Genomic DNA, 22,412 nt, shown 5'->3' on the forward strand with positions numbered 1-22,412 from the left:
GACTGAGCTGCATCTTTGGCGGTGCCCGGTGCCTGGGTGTTGGCCTTTTTTGGGGAAACTACAGAGAGAACTCCTGCCTGGGGCTGTAGACAGGAATCCACAACCTCTAAGGTGCCTTGCAGCCCACAGTCTTTAATACTTTTGTTCTAAGGTTCTTTGACTCTGAGCTTTAACATTCTAAGATTTTTTTAGGTGGATTCAAAGATTTCATGGGTCTCTGAGTAAGATGTCATATTCTATGGTAATCACTTTAGGATTCAAGTAATCTCCGAATCTCTGACCCTGATTCTGAGAGTCTGAAGCTCTTGGGATCTCAGAGTTCCCACAGTCCTTGCAATCAGACTTAGAGCCGCCACCTGACCCAGACTGAGAAGTTTGTCGCTGCCACCAGGCTGGGGTGGCCAGGAAGGGCCGTCCCCCACCACTGCTGCCCGGGCCCCGGAAGCTTTATCACCCCATTGCTGGGACTCATTTGCTCCCTAAGATCCAGGAATACACCTGGAAGAAAGATTTCAGCAGTTTGTTGACTGACTGACTGAGTGAGTGAATGAAGTGTCCCTTCAGCTCCATACTGTGCCCGTCTGTTACCTCTCATTCCACTATTAAAGAAGATTGGGGCCGGGCTCAGAGGTTGAGTGTCCACCTATGAACCAGGAGGACACAGTTCCATTCACAGTCAGGGCATGTGCCTGGGTCTCGGGATCAATCCCCAGTGTGAGGTGTGCGGGAAGCAACCAATCAATGATTCTCTCTCATCATTGATGTTTCTCTCTCTCCCGCTCCCTTCCTATCCGAAATCAATAAAAATATATATTTTTTTAAAAAAAAGAAGATTGGGGAGGGGGAAGAGTGTCCGAAATAATCTTCTGCCTTCCTCAGTTCCCTGCTAGCATTCATGACCCCGACTCAGGATGTACTTCTTCAAGGGCAGGGACTTTGCCCCTCTTCAGCACCTAGAACAAAACTGAACCCCCAGCTCAGCTCAGATATCAAGGTGCTATCAGTTGTGGAGGGTGAGGTGGGAATAGTTGATAGTGAGACCTGGGCCTGCGGGAGGGGACCCAGACAAGGAGGGGGAGGGGGAGGCAGGGACGACCAAGGAGAGAGAAAAGTAGGGACAATACTTTCAACAATAAAGATCAATTAAAAACAACAACAACAAAACAAAAAACAGACGGACAGGGAAGAAAGCTTGGGCTGGTCTGTGCCCATAATGACTTAGCACCACATTTCACAGCCAAAGGAACTAAGGCCCAGCAAAGGAGTTACAGTCACTTGGGGGTCACACAGCACAGTGCTTAGTGTGCACCCCTCCAGGCCCCACAAGACCACCCGATGTTCCCGCGTATCTGTGCCGCCATCACTTCAAGACTTTCCGGGGTGAGGGTCAGGCACTGGGTCTGGTTCGGGTCCCTCTCCTCCTCAGGTTGGGAACTGAGGTTAAACTGAGTTGGAGATAAACTGCGGATGGAGAAAGGAGCTGCCACCCAACCTCTGACCATCGCCCTTGAGACAAAGGAGAGGGGCCCTGACTGCGGAGAGGGCGTGTAGGTAGGGGAACCAGAAAAGTTTCAGCTCCACCACAGGGGTGGGGTCTGGGGAGTGGACCCCTCGCGGCAGAGCCCTGCAGGGAAAGGGGTGTTGGAAGGAATGTGCGATGTGTATGTGTGTGTGTGTGAGTGTGGGGGGTGGGGGGAGGGAGGGGCAGCCGGGCCGGTGCGGAGAGCCTGGGGATGGGCAGGGGGCTGGGCCCAGGAGCCCCGGGCCCCCTCCAGCTCACTCCACCCCCCTCCCCCCAAACTCCGGGACAAGGAGGATCGGAGTCTCCCCTGGGTCGGAGGACGCCAGCTCTGCAGATCGTGTAGGTCCAGGCGCCGGCCCCGCGGCGGGGTCTGCCCCGCGCCCCACCCGCCGACGGAGGCAGTAGGACCCAGGGGCTGGGCGAGCGCCCGCAGAGGGAGGGGCGGGCGCAGGGCGGTTTGGGGGAGGTCTTTGGCGTTTTTTGGCGGAGCCCGAGTGCCCTCCGGAAGCTTTTCTAACTTTCCAGAAGTTTCTCGGGACGGGGCGGGAGGAGGGGACACCATATATAGAGCCGGGGATAGGTGGTGCTGCGGGGAGTGCAGTCTGTCCGTCCGCCCGCGGCTCCAGCGCCTGAGCTCTGTCCCGCCGCCAGCCCGGCCGGCCCAGGTGAGGGGCGGGGGCTGCCCGGGCCTCGGGGTCGGGGTCGGGGTGGGGGTTGCTAAAGGGAGTGAGAGGGGCGGTCGGCCCCCGGGAGGGGTTGGAGGCCAGCCCAGAGCCTGCAAACCCGAGTCCCTGCACTTTGGGGGCAGCTGGAGGGTTCGATTGAGAACCCGGGGCCAGGTGGTCCTGGCGGGACAGAGGGCAGGGACCGGAGCCGGCTGGGGATCCAGAAAAAGTGCAGGCTTCCCCGAGAGTGTGGCCGGGGGTGTGAGGACCGAGAGGAAACGGTGGGGCCCGCGCCGGGATGCTGAGACTGGACCCTCTCCAGGGACCAGGAACGAGGAGCCGGGTCCTGGGGCTCCTTCCAGGGACAGGGGGACCCGGCCAGCCCTGCAAGCCGGGTGCTGGGGGGAAGCTGACGAGAAGGCATGGAGCCCCCCTGGCCGCTGCCACCTGGTTCCTGGAGTCACCGCAGGGTTAAGGCTACTTCAGAGGCCGGCTTCCCTGCCCCCAACCGGGGCATTCCTGAGGCTGCTGGAGTGGGGGAAGGAGAATGAAACAGCTTCCAGCCCGGCCGCAGGCTGGCCCCTCCTCTTCCCTGGCTTCCGCCTGGTCCCTCCGGGCTGCCGGGCCCGGATGGAGGCCCGGGGAAATGAGGGGCTTGGTTCCTGGAAGTCTGCAGGGGACCCCACCCTTCTGCCCATCCCCCCTTCCGGAGGCCTCCTGGTCTCCTCCTTTTGTCTCTCTGTTCGCAAGGATTCCCAGCAGAGGTGTTTTTTTACTGGCTGTGTAACGGGACGCCACCTCCATCCTCCGAAGGGGCTCTGTGGGTGCTTCTGGGGTTCGCAGGGAGCCCTGTGCTCGAGGCCTGACCCTCAGTTTCCCCCATGGTACAGTGAGGTGGGTGATCTCCAGGTCCCCATAGATCCGGGACTGGAAAGGCCTCTTCCCTGCTACAGGCAGGGCAGGGCAGGCTGAAGATGGGGTCCTTTTTGGGGACTGGGCCTTCCAGGCCCTTCGTACCCCCCCCCCCCCAGCTCTGCCCTATCCCATCCTCCTCACGCTCTGTTTTCTTTCAGAATGAAAAAGGCAGGCATTGACCTCCCCCAGAGGCAGTTTCCAGGTACTTTAGACCCCCCTCAAGTGTTTGAGACCCTCTCTGGTGGCCCTGCTGGCAGCTGCTTCCCTTCCCTCTTGCGTACAAAAACCCGGAATACAGTCTCAACTCAGTCCTGCTTGCTGTGAGCGCCTGATGGTGTATTTTTCTTTGTGGGCCTAACGTTGGCCTAAGGGCTGGAATTTCTCTGTGGAAACATGGGCTGGGCTGTGGGAGGTCGGCTTGCTTGCAGTAACTTGCCTTCCTCCGATCCTGCTCCTGGGTTAACAGGCGGCCCTTCTCTACGGCCACGCATCTCCCTGCAGAGGCCCATGCGTGCCCTGGAAGCCAAGGCAGAGAGGCTCCACGGCACCCCATGGGACCTGAACATGGGCCTGCTTCCCTGTTGGAAGCCCCCCTCTAGTGGTTGGAGATGATTCCGTTTCCAGACTGCCACGTCGCTGCAGCAGCAGCAGGAGAATTCTCGCAGGGGCGCAGCTGTGTGGCTGCCTGAGGAATCCCAAACCAGTTATTTGGTGCTTTCTTGAGAAGCCCCTCCCAGCCCTTTGAGGTTCCCTTGGCTGGGAGCGGGGGCTGTCAAGATGGTGACTGCCACGTGGCAGGGCTGTGTGCTGGTCGTCGTGACGGTCTCCCAAGAAGATGCTGGTGGCCTCTAGGGGACTGAGCTCTGTCATCAGCTGTCTGGACAGAGGGGGCCTTGAAGAGGGTGACCATGTGCCTGTTGTCCTGGCATAATAATGGATAGTGCCTCATTCTACTCTCTTGAGTGGCCTTGTTTTACGATAATTGTATGGTCACTGCCTTTGCAGCTCCAGGCCTGATGAGGGAAGGAGTTAGGGCTGGGAAGAAGGTGGCCAGGCCCTGAGATATGTTCTCCCCAAGCTGTACTTTAGGATGAGTCCCTCTCTTACCTCCAAAAGCTGTCCTCTGGGGTATAGATCTCTCTTATACCTTCCCCCAGGCATTGTGGATCTCCAGGCCTTTCCCTCTCTCCATGGATCCTTCTCCTTTGTCCTGCACCTTTAAGGAAGGAGCAGCCCAGTGTTGGGGGTGGGCTGCTTGGGTTCCCTGGGTGGCTGCAGCATTAGAGTCTTCCCACTTGTGCTCCCACAGGCAGGCCCAAGTCCTGAGGGTCTTCCACCAGGACTCTGACTTTTGCTCTTCCTTGAGGAGGACCATGAGATGGCATCTGTGAGAGCAGGGGGACCCAGGGTTCCTCCCGACCCTTCCCTTTGCCCTGTCAGTCTTCTGTCCTGCTAGAGGCAGAAAGGACCTGAAGGAGGGGGACTGTAGAGAAACTGTTCTGATTTGGAGACCCCAGAGAGAGGAGTGAAGTTTATCTTTGGGGACCTAAGGGCATCCCTGAACCCACAAAGCAGATGGCTGTCCCCAGCTTCCTGGGAGGCTGAACATACATCTGGCCAGTCTGTGGGGGAGGGCGGAAGAGGGGGTATCACTGCTCCATTGAACTGTAACTTACCCCCTCCCCCAGTATCCTTCCTCTCAGGAAACCTATTCTCCCACCCAACCTAGCTCTTGTCCTGGGGATTTCCCAGCACTCCAGAGGCTGTGGACAGATGGGCAGGCATGTCTCTGCTAAGACAGAAGCCTTGGGCATGAAGACAGAGATCCTTACAGCTTGGAACGTGGAGACTGGGGCTCAGAGAGGGGTGGACACACACCTGTGTGTGCACATACACACTCTGAAGTCACCCTTGGGCAGCTGAGTGGGGCATCGGGCTTTCCCATTTAATAAGTGAACCAGCCAATGACTCATTAACATCCAGGACGGAATGAAAGGCCTGGGGGGAGGGACGCGCCTACGATTCTGTCCTTTGTGGCTTCCTTTGCCAGGATACCTAGGCGTCAGGCAGACCCTTCGCCCATCTTCCACTTTTTTCCACTGGAAAAGGACCCCACATTTATATCAGATGAGAACTAAGCTTTATACAAACTGAGGGCCCGAGGGCTGGCCCGGTGGCCCTGTTTTCTGTTCTTTCAGCCACAACCGAGGCCTGTTGTGTGCTAGGCACTGGGGATCTTAGAGCGAAGCCAGGCTGGCTAGAGTTCCTCCTGGAGGTCACAGACTAGTTAGGGATAGAAATAATACCTAAGAATCACATCAGCCTACGAGTTGTCAGGTCAGTGCAAGCAATCACTAGGGTGGATGTGATGACTGCCCAGGAACCCTGCTTTGGATGAGACACCAAACCAGGCCTCTGCGAGATGGGCAGACTAAGCATCCCCCCCCCCACCCCACCCACACACACACATCTGGGAAATCCTGAGTTAGGTCTGAACTCTATTTTCTTGGTCCCATCTCCAGGGAGCTTGATGGCAGCCAGAGGCAAGGGACGGTTGTTGGGGAGGGCTGCCTAGGGCTTCAGGGCCACGCTCTCTCTGCAGCCCTCACAGGTCCTCCGTGGCGCACACAACCCACCTCCCAGCCATGCGCTCCCTCCTGCTCACCAGCGCCTTCTGCCTCCTGGCCCTGGCCCTGGCCGCCGAGGTGAAGAAGCCCGCGGCCCCAGCAGCCCCTGGCACTGCTGAGAAGCTGAGTCCCAAGGCAACCACACTCGCTGAGCGCAGCGCCGGCCTGGCCTTCAGCCTCTACCAGGCCATGGCCAAGGACCAGGCGGTGGAGAACATCCTGCTCTCGCCCGTGGTGGTGGCCTCCTCGCTGGGGCTGGTGTCCCTGGGCGGCAAGGCCACCACCGCGTCGCAGGCCAAGGCGGTGCTGAGCGCGGAGCAGCTCCGGGACGAGGAGGTGCACGCCGGCCTGGGTGAGCTGCTGCGCTCGCTCAGCAACAGCACGGCGCGCAACGTGACCTGGAAGCTGGGCAGCCGCCTGTACGGGCCCAGCTCCGTGAGCTTCGCCGAGGACTTCGTGCGCAGCAGCAAGCTGCACTACAACTGCGAGCACTCCAAGATCAACTTCCGCGACAAGCGCAGCGCCCTGCAGTCCATCAATGAGTGGGCCTCACAGACCACCGACGGCAAGCTGCCCGAAGTCACCAAGGAGGTGGAGCGCACAGACGGCGCGCTGCTGGTCAACGCCATGTTCTTCAAGCGTGAGTCCCGCGGGGCGGGGCGGGGCGGGGCCCCCTGTCCCCAGAGCCCCTAGCTAGAAGGTGATCCGTATTCCTGTGCCCAGTACCGCCTGCTTGGCATTAAATCTTCACAGCAACCACGGAGGCAGGCACTGTTACTAAACCGTTCACGTACAAGACATTAGGTCCAGAGAGGTGTAGTGCTGTGTCTAAAGGAATGGGACAGAGATGCAAGCCCGGCGGAGACACTCCCACTGTTTCAATCACGACTAAGTGCTGTGCTTGTCTTGGAATCAAAACCATTCAGTAACCACTTGTGTCTCAGTAGTGAGCTGGAGAAAGGCCCCACACCTGTGATCGTGCCTAATCCTCAAAACAACTCTGGGGGCAGGCGGTGTTGGAAACACCACTGCACAGGTGAGGAAACAGGCTCAGCGAGGACGTAGGCCCAGGTGTATCTGTGCGGAGGTGAAGATTTGATTTGGGGTTAATGCTTATTGTTGAGTACCTATGTGGACACCATTCATTGTTCCTCTCATGGTGTGCTGTGAGGTAATCCCCTTTTTACAAATAAGGGGCCCAGGGTAGGCGGAGTGAAAGGTGTCATAGCCAGTCAGCGGCTGTGTCTGGATTTGAACACAGGTCAGGCTGTGAGGCAGGGCAGGCTCAGGCCACTGTCACACATGCCTGGTTTTCTAGGTCGTGTTTCTGGCCACATAGACAGGACTTGCAGACAAGACTTAAGGGTAGTCTTGGGACACTCCCTGCCCAGGGCACACACCCCTCAGTTACTAGGTGGGGTGAGAAGTCCAGCTCAGCACATGTTGCCGAAATGTCTGACAGGGGCACCACGGCAGAGGGCACACATGGCAGTGGCTGAGCTGAGTGTCCTTCCGAAGGAATTCCCTGCCACATGGAAACAGCCAGGCCCTGGGACTGTAGAGAGCCAAAGCAGGAAACCTGTCCTGGGGCCAGGACCCCTCCCCCCCAAAGCTGGACACACGTGTTCTGTGGGCCGGGTGCTGGAGGGTGGGGAGGGGAAGGTGGGCTGCAGCTGAGACTTGAAGATTGGGACAAAGGCCTGTGATAGGGATACATCCAGGGTATGTGGTTGGAGAGGGCTGTGTCCTGAGGGAGGTGACATCTATTTCTGACCTTGTATCCCTACAGCACACTGGGACGAGAGATTCCACCACAAGATGGTGGATAACCGAGGCTTCATGGTGACCCGTTCCTATACCGTGGGTGTCACGATGATGCACCGGACAGGTAGGCGCCTTGCAGAGCAGGGGGCCAAGGTGGGGGTCCCAGGGTACTTGGGGCCTGGCCCACCGCTGCCCCATAGTGTGCTCAGTGCCCCCTCTGCTCTTTTCCCAGGTCTCTACAACTACTATGACGACGAGAAGGAGAAGCTGCAAATTGTGGAGATGCCCCTGGCCCACAAGCTCTCCAGCCTCATCATCCTTATGCCCCACCACGTGGAGCCCCTTGAGCGCCTTGAAAAGATGCTGACCAAAGAGCAGCTGAAGGCCTGGATGGGGAAGATGCAGAAGAGGGCTGTTGCCATCTCCCTGCCCAAGGGTGTGGTGGAAGTGACCCATGACCTTCAGGTAAGGGGTGGCCCAACTCAGGGCCCCTGGGCTTACAGGAGGGGGTTACTTGGGGCATCCATCACCAGCTCAGCCAGTCTGTTCTGAGCCTCTCTGGGTGTCCAGGCCGTATTGAGCCCTGCTTTCAGGGTAACTGGTGGAGGAGGCAGCGGCCCTGCTCTTGGGAAGATGATGGTAACATCAGTACCTAAATATAATCGAGCATTTGCTGGGTGCCAGGCACTCGTCTAAGCACTCTACATGTATTAAACTCTTAATCCTCAAAACAACTTTATGAGGTAGGACTGTCAACCTTATTTTACAGATGAGGAAACTAAGGCTCAGAAAGATTGGATAATTTAAAGTCACACAACCAGTATCTCAGACATTTGGCACTAAGCCATGCCCTTAATCCTGTGCTGCCTCTGAGCGTCTGAATGCCCCAGCTGTAGACTGTTCAAGCTAGAGGACCGTCCGCTAGGCAGTGATAAGACTAACCATGGCTTTCAGCTATGGGTCGCTTGGGATGGCTGGAAACTTATCTGCTCAGCATGGTTTCCCCTCATGACCAGTGGCTGGAGAGACTGAGGTCACCCTGGCTGATAAGCGGTGGAGCTGCAGTTAGTCCTGCAGGTGGAAGCTTAGGTGGCCTTTTTGTCAATAAGGAGAGAGGTGGTGTGTTTTTTTACCTGCCCCAAAGGGAAAACTTTCAGCTCATTCTTGCCTTGGATGCCAAACATGGTTCCTTGGCAGGCCCCTTCCCCAAGAACTGGTTCAGTCTTGCTGCTAAGAGAGCATGCAGAGAGAAACTTGGGGTGAATTGGGACTTAGGTTCTAAACCAGAGACTAAGGGAGCTCAGGTGGTCTGTCCAGCAGATAGCACTGAGGGGTCTGGTGAGGAGCGATCACTGCCTCCCTCCCTGCCTTTCGCCAGTGGCTGCTACCTGACACCGTTCTCCCCTTCTTTCTGCTGTGTCTTCCTGGGACCCACCGGTCCAGGGGGTAGATTCAGTTGGGAATTCGAAGTGAGTGACTGCGCAGGGTCATCAGGACCGAAATAGCTGGGCCTAGAATGCCTGTCTCAGGACCAAGTTGTCCATGCTGGGGAGGGAGACGGCCCTGCCAACCCTGGGCCCTGGAGGCTGCTGTTCACTCAGCCCACAGCCCTTTACTGCTGCCTCTTCTGCTCTGAGAACCAGGGAGAGCCCTGGACATGGGCCCTGCCTTGGGGGAGGTCTGAGCCAGGAAGGAGAACAGAGGGAGGGCAGAGGGACTGAGGCCAGGTCTGAGCCAGGAAGGAGACAGAGGGAGGGCAGAGGGACTGAGGCCAGGAAGGTATGGCTCCAGTCCTGTGGGAGAGGGAAGTTTCCCAGATGATGTGGCATCTAAAGAGCCCTACAGGGAGAGAGGGTGGCCATCGAGATGCCTTCGAGGATGCTGGTTGTCCAGTGGGGCTGTGGAACGGAGAACAGGGTGGGGTGTGCTTAGGGGTGAGGCTGTGGTGTAAGAGCTTGTACTTGGCTTCCCAGGGCTGTGCAGAGTCATGGACAGGGTGTATGTGCTTGAACTTTTTACTATAAAAATGTATCGAGAGATTTTTAAAGTAGATGAGTGTAACGAACCCTCATGTATGTATCACCTAGCTTCAACCGTCATCCACTCATGACCAGTAAGGATTCATCTATATATACCCATTCCTCCTCATCACATTATTTTGAAGCACATCCCAGACATCATTTCACTCGGAAAGGGTCTTAAGCCCCAGCGTGACGTGGTCATAGCTGTCCTTAGATCAGTCTTTCCTGAACTTGAGTGTGCCGAGAATTACCTGAAGAGTTTCTTGAGAAAGGTTCTGGCTCCGCTCCTAGAGACTCTGATTCCGGGCCCTAGGCTGGGGTCAGGGGGTGTGTATTTCATAGGAGCTCCCGGTGGTGCTGACGCTGGCTCTTCACCCACCCACACTTGGAGACGCACTGCTCAAGATTGCTCGGCAGGGCCAGGGCTGCATCCTGCCTTTCCCCCGAGTCGCAGTTTCCTCATCTGTGAAGTGGAGGTCACAAGCTCCTACAGGGCTGTCATCAGAGCCGAAGTGCCCACGCCGTGCCTGGCCAACCAGGTGGCCATGGAGTGGTAGCCTCTGCTCTGAGGAACAGGCTGGGCGGGGGATGGTGGGCGGTGTGGGTGGAGGGTGAAGGTCTGGAAGCCTTGTCCACGGTGGCCTCACCTGGCACCCACCCACCTGGTTCCACAGAAACACCTGGCTGGCCTGGGTCTGACCGAGGCCATCGACAAGAACAAGGCAGACCTGTCACGCATGTCGGGCAAGAAGGACCTGTACCTGGCCAGTGTGTTCCATGCCACCGCCTTCGAGTGGGACACAGAGGGCAACCCCTTTGACCAGGACATCTATGGGCGTGAGGAGCTGCGCAGCCCCAAGCTCTTCTACGCCGACCACCCCTTCATCTTCCTGGTTCGAGATTCCCAGACCGGCTCCCTGTTGTTCATTGGGCGCCTGGTTCGGCCCAAGGGTGACAAGATGCGAGACGAGTTGTAAGGCCCTAGGGTGTGGGCATGGGAGGGCAGGAGGCAACTGGAGGCTCCTGAGACACATGGGTGCTATGGGGTGGGGAGAGCTGAGGTACTGACCTTGGATATTCCGTGGGGTGGGGGTGGGGAGGGGGAACAGCAGGCTTCCTGTGCATCAGAGCAGACCTTCCCAGCCGCCATTCACTCTGCTCGGACATAGGCTCCCAGATAATCGTGATGCTGAGCCCAGCCCCACGTCCTGTGGGACCTGAGCGGTAGTCATGCCCCACCCTCCGAGTCCTCAATCAGTGTTCATATTTATAGCCAGTGCTTTCTCATCTGTGAGGCGGAGCTAGGGCTCGGCTGACCTCTCCTGGAATGGGGACCCTCCTTTCCTAATACCACCACCACCTCAGCTCCCGCCCCAGCTCCATCCCCAATCTCCTCCCATCCCCCCTCAACAATAAAAACTAGGTGCTGCAGCCCCTGGGGTAGGCATCCCCACAGTAGCCCTGGCCCCAGTGAGGTGATCAGGAAATGGCTCCTGGGGGAGCTCCTGGGGAGACTCTGGTCAGGTATGATGGGGATGAACTTTTTTCCCTTTAATAGAATTTCAAAGATGGGGCGGGAAGGGAGAACATGAGCCTTTGTTGCTGTCAAAACAAGAACTTATTTGTACAATTTTTTTTTTCAATAAAACTTTTCCAATGAAATTTTGTTGGAGCATGAAGATGGTTGGATCAAAGATGCCCATGTCATTCTTCCTCGGAGACAAGAGCTCCTTCTGTTCAGCCAGGTTTGCTACTAACAGCCCATGCCAGGCTGTGAAATGCTGGCAGCTAACCGCAGATGACACGGTGTGGGAGGCCCATGACACCGTGCGGCAGGCCTGCTACATGCTGACTCGGGAGATTGCTTCTCAGCTCTGGGGGCCCTGGAGAGGTGGCTGCAGGGCCGGAGTGATGACGCTGCATCTGGAGCCCAGGGCATCCCAGTCCTGTTGTAGGGGCACCAGGCTGTGGCCCCCTAACCTCTCACTTCGAGCTGACCTCCCTCATACGCATCCAGGCCAGTGGATACAAGCTCAGGCTGCCTGGCTGGGCAGGCTTTGGAAGGAAGGAGCTTGTGGGATCTTTGCTCTGCGTTTGCATTTGTAGCAGAAGAGGGACCTGACATTGTCCTCACTTTGGTTCCTGCTCATGGTCCTCAGGACTCCTGACACCGCAGCTCAGGGAGGGAGAGGGCGAGTGGGATATACAGGATAGAAGAGCCATGGCAGAGGAGGCAGGGGAGCAGAGGAAACTGGATTTGAGCCTCACCCCTGCCTCTTGTTGGCTGTGTGACCTTGAACAGGTCACTCCCTTTAGGCACATCTCTGTCTTCTCTCTCTCAACAACTCTGCCCTGGGGAGTGTTGGTCTAGGGAGGATCGTGCCTACTGGGCAGTCTCGCTGGAGTCCTCTAAGATCTGAATGTAGTGCAGAAAGGCCAGCTGACTTACTCCCATTACTACTACAATGTAATTTGGCACAACTGTTCAGAGCTCCAGATCTGTCCTATGCTGTGGACCCAATAAATTAGATCTCTGCCCTCAAGGGGCGTCACCTAGAGGTAGAGACAGAAGCAATAACAAGTGTGCTTGGTACTCACTGTGTTCCAGTCCCTGGATCAGTCTGTTCCCAGACATGCCACATGTATCCCCTGCCTCCCGGCCTTCCCACTAGCTGTTCCGTGTGGCAAGTGGTTCGTCTAGATCAGCGGTTCTCAACCTGTGGGTCGCGACCCCTTTGGGGGTCGAACGACCCTTTCACAGGGGTCGCCTAAGACCATCGGAAAACATATACAATTACATATTGTTTTTGTGATTAATCACTATGCTTTAATTATGTTCAATTTGTAACAATGAAAACACATCCTGCATAGCAGATATTTACATTACGATTCAGAACAGTAGCAAAATTACAGTTATGAAGTAGCAACGAAAATAATTTTATGGTTGGGGGTCACCACAACATGAGGAACTGTTGTATTAAGGGTCGCGGCATTAGGAAAGTTGAGAACCACTGTTCTAGATCTTTGCAGGGCTGCTTTTATTGATTTCAGAGAGGAAGGGAGAGGGAGAGAGAAACATCGAGAGAATCATTAATTGGCTGCCTCCTGCATGCCCCCTACTGAGGATTGAGTCTGAAACCTGGGCATGTGCCCTAACTGGGAAGCGAACCAGGACCTCCTGTTTCATAGGTTGGCGCTCAACCACTGAGCCACACTGGCCAAGCTTAGGGCTGCTTTTTCCAGACCTCAGCTTGAATGTCATCTGCTCAATGAGGCCTTCCCTGACCACACAATATAAACAGCTCCTCCCCCACCTTAGTTTCTCTGTTTGTTCATTTTACTGACTCCTTCGTGCTACGAAGTTATCCACCTATTCACACATTGACTGTCTCCACTATGAGAATTGGCTTCATCTCTTGTTCATCACTGTATGTCCTACACCTAGAGTCAGCATACACTACACATAAGGCACTAAACACTCATTTGCTGAGTAAATGAAAAGGCTGTGGTAGAAGGTCAGCAGGGACGTGGGAATCCGGAGGCAGAAGTCATGACTGCCATGGGGGGAATAAGGGAGGTTCCCAGGGGGAAGTGACACGTGCGCTGTCCTGAAGGATGAGTAGGTATTTCTCGGTCAGAATAATGATTTTAATAATAGCAGCTGCTACTACTTTTCTGTTTTGCTTGTATGTGCCAAACACCGTGTCGGTTACTTGGTATGTTTATTACCCCAGCCTCCTAACAGCTTGGCTACATAGAGATTATCCCCATTTTACAGGTGAGATAACTGAGGCTGAGGGGTTAAATGATCTGCCTGAGGGCTTGGGAATTGCTCTTAGTCAGTTGGATAATTGTTCTTCTTCCACGCCACACAGGAAGGGCAGGAGAGGAACTGGCCAGATACTAATAATAAAGGTGCTTAACCTGCTTACACTCTGTATTTGTCGTCCCACTTTCTCCCCACAATAGCTGAGGTAAGTGGGAAGTCATCCTACCCATACAGGTGCAGCTCAGAGATGGGCCCCAAAGTTCAGCTCCCCCACCAGGTGTAAGTGGGTGGTGAGAAGGCAGGCCTGGATGTGGGGGCCGCCCAGACGACATAAAGCAGGGGGAGGGAAGGCAGGGCTCGACCACCTGGGCACAGGAAAGGGTGGTGAGAGATCTGTGCTCCCACCGCGCAGGGATGAGTGGAGCTGCTGGTGTGGAGGGTGGCACAGGGCAGGGGTGGAGGTGGATAAGTCAGGGTTCGGCTGTTGGTCGGCCGGCTGCTGTAGGTCGGATCAGCCTTGCCACCTTTGTGTAGCTGTTCAGGGAGAGAATCACTGTGAGTAAAGTCGCGGCCTTTCCCAGGACCAGCCATCAGGGGCTCCCGCGAGGCCTCAGCCCAGCTCCTGCGGGCGGGGGCAGGGAGGGGGGGGAGTGGGGGTCTCCAAGGCCGACCTCCAGAGCGGGTGGGTGGAGGGCGTGGCAGCGACCAGGTCCAAGTCCGCCGGTCGCTCCCCCCAGCACATCCAGCCCACAGCCCAATCCCTGCCCCGGGGCCCCGCGGGGCCAGGCTGCACCAGAAGAGAACCCGGAGCCCAGGCCGGGCAGTTCCGACCGGGCAGGGGGTGAGCCTGCGGGAGTGGCCGTGCGCGAGTGCGCGGACCGCTGCGGGCGGGGCTGTGGGCAGGGAGGAGCCCGGCCGGAGGACTCCAGGCTCGGGGGTCTTGTGCAGAGTGTGGGCATCTTCAGGATCCGAGTCTCAGATCAGGGCTCAGACGCTGAACCCCCTCGGATTAGGCCCTGGAACAGGAGCAGGACCTCCCCTTGCAGAAACCCCTCCCCCTGGCCCTCCAGATCCCCCCAACCCCCTCTCAGCCTCCTCTCCCCTCCCCGAGGCGGCCACGTGGGCGCAGGCAGAGTCGCTGTTGGCCTGTATCTGGGTTCCCCAAACCTCCCAGGGGAGGGACAGCAAGAAGCGGGGTTGGAGATGGTGGATGCTAGGAGGGGCTGGGAAATGGCTGCAGCAGGGAAGAACCAGGCCTGAATGAAGTCTGCATCTGGACAGGGTGAGGAGAATCTAGTTCATTTCCCGCCTTTCCCCGCCCCAGCCCAGGACCGAGGCTTGGCCATCGCCTCCCTCACTGGGCCTTCTTTCTAAGCGGTAGGAAGCTGCCCGAGATGCTGATGTGGCGGCTGCCTGCACGATTAGGATCTCCTCTAATCGTCAGGACCAGGACCCTTTGATAAACGAGGTCATTGAGGTGACTTGCTGGGCTGGAACCCAGGTCAGCCCTCTCCCAAGTGGAAGCTGCCATGTTTGACAGCCACCCGGTCCTCATCGGCACCCTCAGCTTGTGTCATTGAGCATCACTCTCCTTACGGAGCCCCTGCTGGCACCGCAGGCCCCTGGGTTCTCCCTACAGTTTAGGGCAGCCCTTCTCAGTTCCTTTGTGCACTTCTTTTCCTACCTCCGACAGGCCTCCAGAGCTGTGAGCTCGGCCCACTTGTCTTTCCATTCAGACACTGTCCCTGGGGGAGCTCAATGTGTGCCCTCCCCAACATGGGGCTTCAGTGAGGACCCCCCCCCCCCTCAAACACAGAGGCAGCTCTCTTCAGGGGCGGAAACCTAGCAGGCAATGGCCTGGATATCTGCCCCAGGATGTTACACATCCCAGGGATGGCACCATCATCTGCCTGGCCTGTGGGAATGTGCATGTAATGGGACCAGGTGTGCGGGTCAGAGGGAGGACTGGAAGGAGGGAGGTGTCCATACACAAGACTCCTTTAGCCTCAGTGTGGCCCTTTCTTGTCTGCAGGGCCCTGTTGGAACGCACAGGGCAGCAAGCTCTGTGTTGGGCCGGGAAGAATCCTCACAGTGTGTGTGTATGTGTGTGTGTGTGTGTGTGTGTTTTATAGAGGCTGCTTCCGGAGCAGAAATCCCTGGTTCTGTTGGGAGAGGGCTGAGGAGACAGGCCTGGGGTCAGTTGCTCAGGAAAATTTGGACGTCCTCAATGCTTCCTGTGGTGATTCTCTGTAAGAATCAAGCTGAGCCCCTTTAAAGGGAGCCCTTTAACAACGACCTTTAAAGGGGGTAGTATCCCTAAGGGTCATGAAAATCTTCAAGGGGGATGAGTGTTCCTTGGGAGCCAGCTTTGGGGAGGGCAATAGGTGGGGCTCCCCCTACACCCCCAGGTCCCTGAGGGTTTGGGGTTTTAAAGGGGAAGCTATCATGGCCCAGACACTGGGATCCTCACAGGACACATCTCTAACCAAGGCAGAACTGCAGCCCCTCGGCAGCCCCTAGCCTTCTTCCCGGGCCCGCCAGCAACACACTCATCGCTCACAAGACGGACCTCCTCACTCCCTTCCCGAGGTCCTGGGATTCAGAAAACTGGTCACCTGTGCTGGGTCCCAGTTTTCTGCCCAGAGACCTGCTACATCCCTTGGTCAAACCCCCATGCAAATCAGGTTCCTTTCATTCAAGGACCTCTGGAGGGGCTTACTCTGGTTCTCCAGCCACACATGTGACGCCCCTGCCCATCCCCTACTCGGGCTGTCTGAACGCCATGGCCACTTTCTCTGAGAAACTTTCCTGGCTTCCCCCTCCAGGTATCTTCTCAAACCAGGCCTTTAGCCGTCCCGTGCCCTCACGCAACCTTTACTAGTCATAACACTGGGACTCCTTTACCACAGTGACTTCAAAGATCAGCTCTGAGCAAGACACAAAGTGCTTGCTAAGGAAAAGTCGGCTGTGTGCGGGAATGAATGGGGGGCTTGAGGGACTGTTTTCGAAGCTCCGGCTGAGCTGTCCTGGCTACTGAGAATCAGCAGATGTCCTGGGACCCTTCTGATCAGAGGCCTGGTTTTCTCAAGAAGCATGACATTTGGATGAGCTTTAGGACCGAGCCTTTGGCAAACAACTGTTACCCAGAATGACCCTGAGCCAGCAGGGACCCTGCTTCTGTTTTCGCTACAGGCTTCAGCTCTGACCCACCCAAGGGCTCAGCCTGCTGTGATTTGGTACTGGTTTCTAGGCTTTCATGGGACCTGACCTGGAAAATAATTGAAAATATACATTATGTGTTGGTCTTTGTTCCCCATTCCCGGCATAGAACTCCTAAAACACTTAAAATTTCTTGGGTGATGCTTTTGTTTTAATGAGGTGATTCTTGGTGGGCTCCTGGATAGCTTCAGTAGAAAGATGAAGCCACAAGTAGAAGCTTGGAACTCTCAGCTTCACCGCATCTTCTGAGAAGAGGTTGAGTTAATGATTGATCATACCTACATGATGAAACGTTCATAAAATCCCAAAAGCATGAGGGTTGGAGAGTTTCTGGGTCGCTGGAGCTATTGGGAGGGTGGCACGCCTGCAGAGGGCACTGAAGCTCTATGCCCCTTCCTCTGTATCTGGGTATTCATCTGTAGCCTCTATCCTTTTATGGCAAACCAGTAATGTGTTTCCAACTTCTGTGAGCACAGAAGCTCCACGCCCCTTCCTTCCATCTGGATGTTCATCTGCATCCTTTATCCTTTTGTGACAAACCAGTAATGTAAGTGTTTCCGACTTCTGTGAACCATTCTAGCAAATTGTTGAGACTAAGTAGGGGGTGTGAGAACCCCAATCATACTCAGTCAGAAGTACAAGTGACAACCTGGGACTCGAAAGTCTGCATCTGAATTGTGTATGTGTTGTGCGGGGGTGGGGAGCAGTATTATGAGACGCCCTTACCCTGTGGGAGCTGACTATCTCCAGGTAGATAGTTGAGTTAACTTGTGAGACATCCAGCTCCCACACGTCAGGTGTCAGAAGTGAAGAGCAGGAGGGTGAGAGAGAAGTGTCCTATCCTCCATCTCCTAACATCTCCCACCCACTCCCATCTCATGCTGACAACTCAAAGGAGCTGGGAATTGCTCAGATTCCTCTTGCCTGGGTGGGTAATGAAGAGTCCTTCATGCCCACTTTCAAATGACAGCCATGGCTGGTGTGCTCAGTGGTTAGAATGTTGGCCTGTGCACTGTAGGGGCACGGGTTGACTCTTGGTCAAGAGCATGTATCCAGGTTGTAGGTTTGATACCTGGTCCTGGTTGGGACAGGTGTGGGAGGCAACCAATCAATGTGTCCCTCATATCAATATGTCTCTCTCTTTCTCTGCCTTCCACTCTCTAAAAATCAATGAAAAAAATATCCTTGGGTGAAGATTAACAACAACAACAACAACAAAATGTGCATGATGTGCGCGCACACACACAAATGGAATCAGAGAAAGACACGGCTAAGCCAGAGGGATTTGTTTTATTAGATTCCAGCAAGACTATACAATACTGTTTCATGCAGATTAAATGTAAGACTTTGCTACCCTGGGGAGGGAGCACTTTCACTGCCACCTCTTTCCTTGGTGTCAAGGGGTGAGTGTCAAGGGGAGCTCTCAATATATTCTGCATGGGGGACAGTTGGGATTGTGACTGGGGGTGGAGGTGAGACAGTGGACAGCTGCGGGCCCCTTGGACCTTGAGTCTTCAGAGGTCCAGGGACCATAGGACCTTGGTCCTTGGCTGGTGGTGGCACTAGAGGATCTTGATCTTTCAGAGGCACCGAGATGATAGGGACTGGATTCTTCACAGGCTCAAGGACCACAGGACCTTGGTTCTTTGGGGGCTCGGGGATCACAGTGCCCCGATCCTTGACTCGTTCTGGGACCATAGAACCTTGATTCTTTACAACTGCAGAATCATGACCCTTCAGAAGCTCTGGGGCCACGCCACCCTGACCCTTGACTGGCTCTGGAACCACTGAACCTTGGTTCTTTGCAGGCTCAGAGAGCATAGGACCTTCTTTCTTTACAGGTGCTATGAGCATGGCACTTCGATCCTTTAGATGCTCTGGGACCATAGGACCCTGATCCTTGACAGGGGCTGGGGCCACAGGACCTGGATCCTTTGGAGTCTCTAGTACCATGGAACCTTGATCCTTAACTCTTGCTGGAACCATTTGATTACTTAGAGACACCGGGAACAAGGAACCTTGGTCCTTGACTGGTGCTGAGATCCCAGAACTTTCATTCTTTAAAGGCCCAGGGACCGTGTGATCTTGATTCTTAACTGCTGTGGAGACCATGGAACCTTTATCCTTCAGAGGCCCTGGGACCCCAGGAGCTTGATCCTTCAGAGGCCCTGGGACCCCAGGAGTTTGATCCTTCAGAGGCCTTGGGACCCCAGGAGCTTGATCCTTCAGAGGCCCTGGGACCCCAGGAGCTTGATCCTTCAGAGGCCCTGGGACCCCAGGAGCTTGATCCTTCAGAGCCCCTGGGACCCCAGGAGTTTGATCCTTCAGAGCCCCTGGGACCCCAGGAGCTTGATCCTTCAGAGGCCCTGGGACCCCAGGAGCTTGATCCTTCAGAGCCCCAGGGATTCCAGGAGCTTGATCCTTCAGAGGCCCTGGGACCCCAGGAGTTTGATCCTTCAGAGGCCTTGGGACCCCAGGAGCTTGATCCTTCAGAGGCCCTGGGACCCCAGGAGTTTGATCCTTCAGAGGCCCTGGGACCCCAGGAGTTTGATCCTTCAGAGGCCTTGGGACCGCAGGAGCTTGATCCTTCAGAGGCCCTGGGACCCCAGGAGTTTGATCCTTCAGAGGCCTTGGGACCGCAGGAGCTTGATCCTTTAGAGACTTTGGAACAGCAGGGCTTTGATCCTTCCGTGGCTCTTGGATCACAGGGCCTTGATCTTTCAGAGGCCCCAGGCCCACGGGACCTTGTTTCTTGTCTGGCTCTGTGGCTACAGGACCTCGATTCTTATGTGAGTCACTGGTGGGATGGGCCTGGCTCCTGCAGAGAAGAGAGAGGTGGTCACTGTGAGGGCCAGAGCTCAGGTCAGGGATGGGGCAGAGCACAGATTGCCTGTGGAGCCTGGGCAGGGCAGCTCTTGCTGGAGAGCCAGGAGGAGAATCTGACTTCCATGCTCTTAGTACAGAATGTGGGGTAGGGTGAGGGGCAGGTTCGGGAACCAGTCATTCAGTGTTTGCCAATTGATTATAACCTGCACGTGGCACAGAGGATGGCACCCAGTGAAAACGGCAGTGCTCTAATGGGACGTAGGGTCCTCCAGTGGGCAGCCCGGCAGCCCGTCCACCTCACACTCCACCGAGGCCGCTCTTCCTTCCTCCAGGATGGCTGGGTCCATCCCGGGAGCCCCTCTTAGCTGTCTACTCAGACAACCCTATAGGCCAGCGTGCTCTTTCCTTGTCCTCATGGCCTTCTTCTTCCTGAGCCCCTTGTTAAGGGCTAACTGTGGGGAGGGGCTAGGGGCCTATGGCATGCCAAGAAAGAGGGCAGTGGGAATGTCCCCCATCCCCCATCCCTTGCAAACAGAAAGGTGTTTTTATCACTGACATTGCTTAGAACAGCCAGCACATGGTGATAATAAGCAGACCAGCTTCTAATTGGTTTTATTACTGCTTTTCAATTCTCTATGGACAATGCACCCGATCGTTGCCTGTGCCACTGCTATTGCTGCACCTTTGCTAGATGACGGGCTTGGACTCCCCTCGCTGCATCTCACTTCCAGCTCCTTCTACTCTACCTGGGCCCTTGTCCGCTTTTACTCCAAGGCTCTGGGACTGATTTCCCTGTAGCCAAGAACCCAAGCCTCACCAGACTCCTCACAGGCTGTTTCATCTACCTCACTACCTCACCCCATCCCTCGACCCACCCACATGGTGGAGAGCAGGTGACATCACTGACACCAAGGGCAAACATTGCCGCACTCAGACATGCCAGTCTGGTTTGGAATGCACACTCCTTCCTTGCAGGTCGGGCTGAAAGTCACCACTCAGGAGTGGCCACTACCCAGTGTCACAAACCCTTGCTCATTCCACCCACAGTTCATTCCACTTTCTAAATCACTGCTCTCCATAGCTCATTGCAGCAACCCAGCAACCCTGCTAAGTGTGCAGGGAGGGTTTGATCACCCTTACTTGTCAGAGGGAGAGACTGAGGTCCAGAGAGGGCAAGTGATATGGAAAGTTCGAGGATCTGCGTGACCCCTAGTCTGCCTTCTGGAACCTGGTTTCGTCCCCTATAGTGCCTGGCACTTAGTGGGTGCTCATTATACTTTGTGGCCACTGAAGTCTTTAAGGTTAAAACCACTTTAGCATTTTAATAGTTCCTATTGGCTTTTAGGACTATGTCTTACTTGCTCATTAAAGCTGGTCCAATAAGACCTCTACTTGGTAACACTTTCTTAGCTCACTATGGTTTCATCTCTCTGGACCTTAAGTTTGTCATCTATTTCATTGGACATAATGATATTTATTTAGAAATTTATGATGATTAGAGATCATGTACCATGACATTGCTATATAATATTACAATTACTCTTCTATTTACTTAGAAGTAAAGTTACACATGGTTGGACTTTTAAAATTCGGACATAGCATCCTGACTCAGAAGCTTTTTACTGGTTAGAATCTTGAGCTTCCAGGAGACTGACATCTCTCAGCAGAAGAGTACACGGCAGCACAGGCAGCCTATCATCTAGTCCCTCTTGATGTCTCTAAGCATCAAAGTGGATGGAGAGAAGCCAGGGTGGCTCCCTGGCTCAGCACGACACAGAGCACAGCTGCTCTGGCCAGATGGACACAGCTGGCCACCATCAATAAGAACTTAGTGTTTGTAGAGAGAGCCAGCAAGGCCACCAGAGGCATACAGAACCCAAGGGTGGGATTAAAATACTTCTAGTGCTTGGTGGATGGCCAGAGAGGGAAAGTAAAAACCTAATTCAGAATTGAATCAAGCAGGAAATTGATTAGATGAACCCCATCAGGTAATGAATGGGGGGATCATCCTGCAGAGTGATCAAGCTGAGACAGGAGACAAAAAAGGTGACCAGGGCTTGACTTGATCTCAGGGGCTTGGGTTCCAAAACCTACTCCGTTGGCAGGGCATGGACTCAGCATCCCCTGATGCCATGGAGAGTAAAAGGAGGGCCAGCTCCACAGTGGAGCCACCGAATACATTTCCCTGAGTGCCTCAGTGGCTCTCAGGTCACACCCAAATTGTATTTAGTGAGTACGCTTAGCGAGTTATAAACTAACTCAAAATTTGCTTGGATATTTTGCTTAGTAAAATAAGCAAATATTACATCGCTTTGCTTAGTAAAGTGTTTCTTTAGCGAGTGTTTCTGGTCATGGGAAGGTTTAGAATTAATATTAGAAATGGTAAATTAAATGAAATCTATAGTTTTACCTTTTTTTTGGTACTATGTTTAGGAAGAATCGGTGTAGAGTTAGTTTGAAAGTATTTTTAATATTTAAAAATAATTTGGCATATTAGAATATGTAACAGATTAGCTTTGTGGTTCCAATATAAAATGTGCAATGGAATCATTTAGACTTGTGATTTTAAATGGGGAGATATAAGGCAATTCTATAAATTTTGTAAACAATGATGAAACGTTTATGACAATCCAATAGTTTTCATATTTTAAGCTTAGTTTATTTTAAATTATTTATAAGTTAATTTAAATTATTCAGGGCAATTAAGTTATAAAATCTCCCTTAAAATGTTTTGATTAAAATTTACTAGGTTTTTAAATGTTACTTTGATCTATTAAGCATTCATTTTTATTTTTATTATTACTATTTTTAATTGATTTCAGAGAGGAAGGGAGAGAGGGATAGAAGCATCAATGATGAGAGAGAATCATTGATTGGCTGCCTCCTGCACGCCCCCTACTGGGGATTGAGCCTGCAACCCAGGTGTGTGCCATGACCGGGAATCAAACTGTGGTCGCCTGGTTCATGGGTCATGGGTCGATGCTCAACCACCGAGCCACACCGACTGGGCAAGCATTCGTTTTTAAAACCACAGCAGCCTCAGTTGGTTTTCCTGTGAACAAAACCGCCCTCAAGGACAACATA

General features: G+C 54.5%; 2 protein-coding genes across 5 annotated transcripts in view; one reads left to right on the top strand and one right to left on the bottom strand.

Moving 5' to 3' along the window:
* The first annotated feature begins 2,099 nt into the window (after positions 1–2,099).
* On the top strand, positions 2,100–11,199 carry SERPINH1 (serpin family H member 1). 4 transcript variants are annotated; one of them, XM_081098735.1, is made up of 6 exons: positions 2,100–2,187; positions 3,261–3,304; positions 5,705–6,369; positions 7,519–7,617; positions 7,726–7,958; positions 10,189–11,199. In XM_081098735.1, the coding sequence occupies exons 3-6, from the start codon at positions 5,748–5,750 to the stop codon at positions 10,489–10,491; spliced, it is 1,257 nt and encodes a 418-aa protein (XP_080954861.1). In that variant the 5' UTR covers positions 2,100–2,187; positions 3,261–3,304; positions 5,705–5,747; the 3' UTR covers positions 10,492–11,199. The 4 variants fall into 4 exon arrangements, 3 of the variants coding, with proteins under 3 accessions (XP_080954861.1, XP_080954862.1, XP_080954863.1); XM_081098736.1 differs by lacking the exon at positions 3,261–3,304 and having other exon boundaries at positions 2,113–2,187; XR_013996402.1 differs by lacking the exons at positions 2,100–2,187; positions 3,261–3,304 and having other exon boundaries at positions 5,223–6,369; positions 10,189–10,595; positions 10,892–11,173.
* A 6,574-nt stretch (positions 11,200–17,773) lies between these two features.
* The window catches only part of MAP6 (microtubule associated protein 6), a gene marked incomplete at its 3' end in the record, with an annotated part of 80,129 nt that continues 75,490 nt past the window's right edge, over positions 17,774–22,412 (bottom strand). The window contains exon 4 of the mRNA XM_081098733.1: positions 17,774–19,320. Coding sequence (XP_080954859.1) covers positions 17,913–19,320 — 1,408 coding nt within the window. The remainder of the gene's footprint in view (positions 19,321–22,412) is intronic.

Source organism: Myotis nattereri (genome assembly GCF_964212035.1).
Source record: "Myotis nattereri genome assembly, chromosome: 9".
Classification (NCBI taxonomy): domain Eukaryota; kingdom Metazoa; phylum Chordata; class Mammalia; order Chiroptera; family Vespertilionidae; genus Myotis; species Myotis nattereri.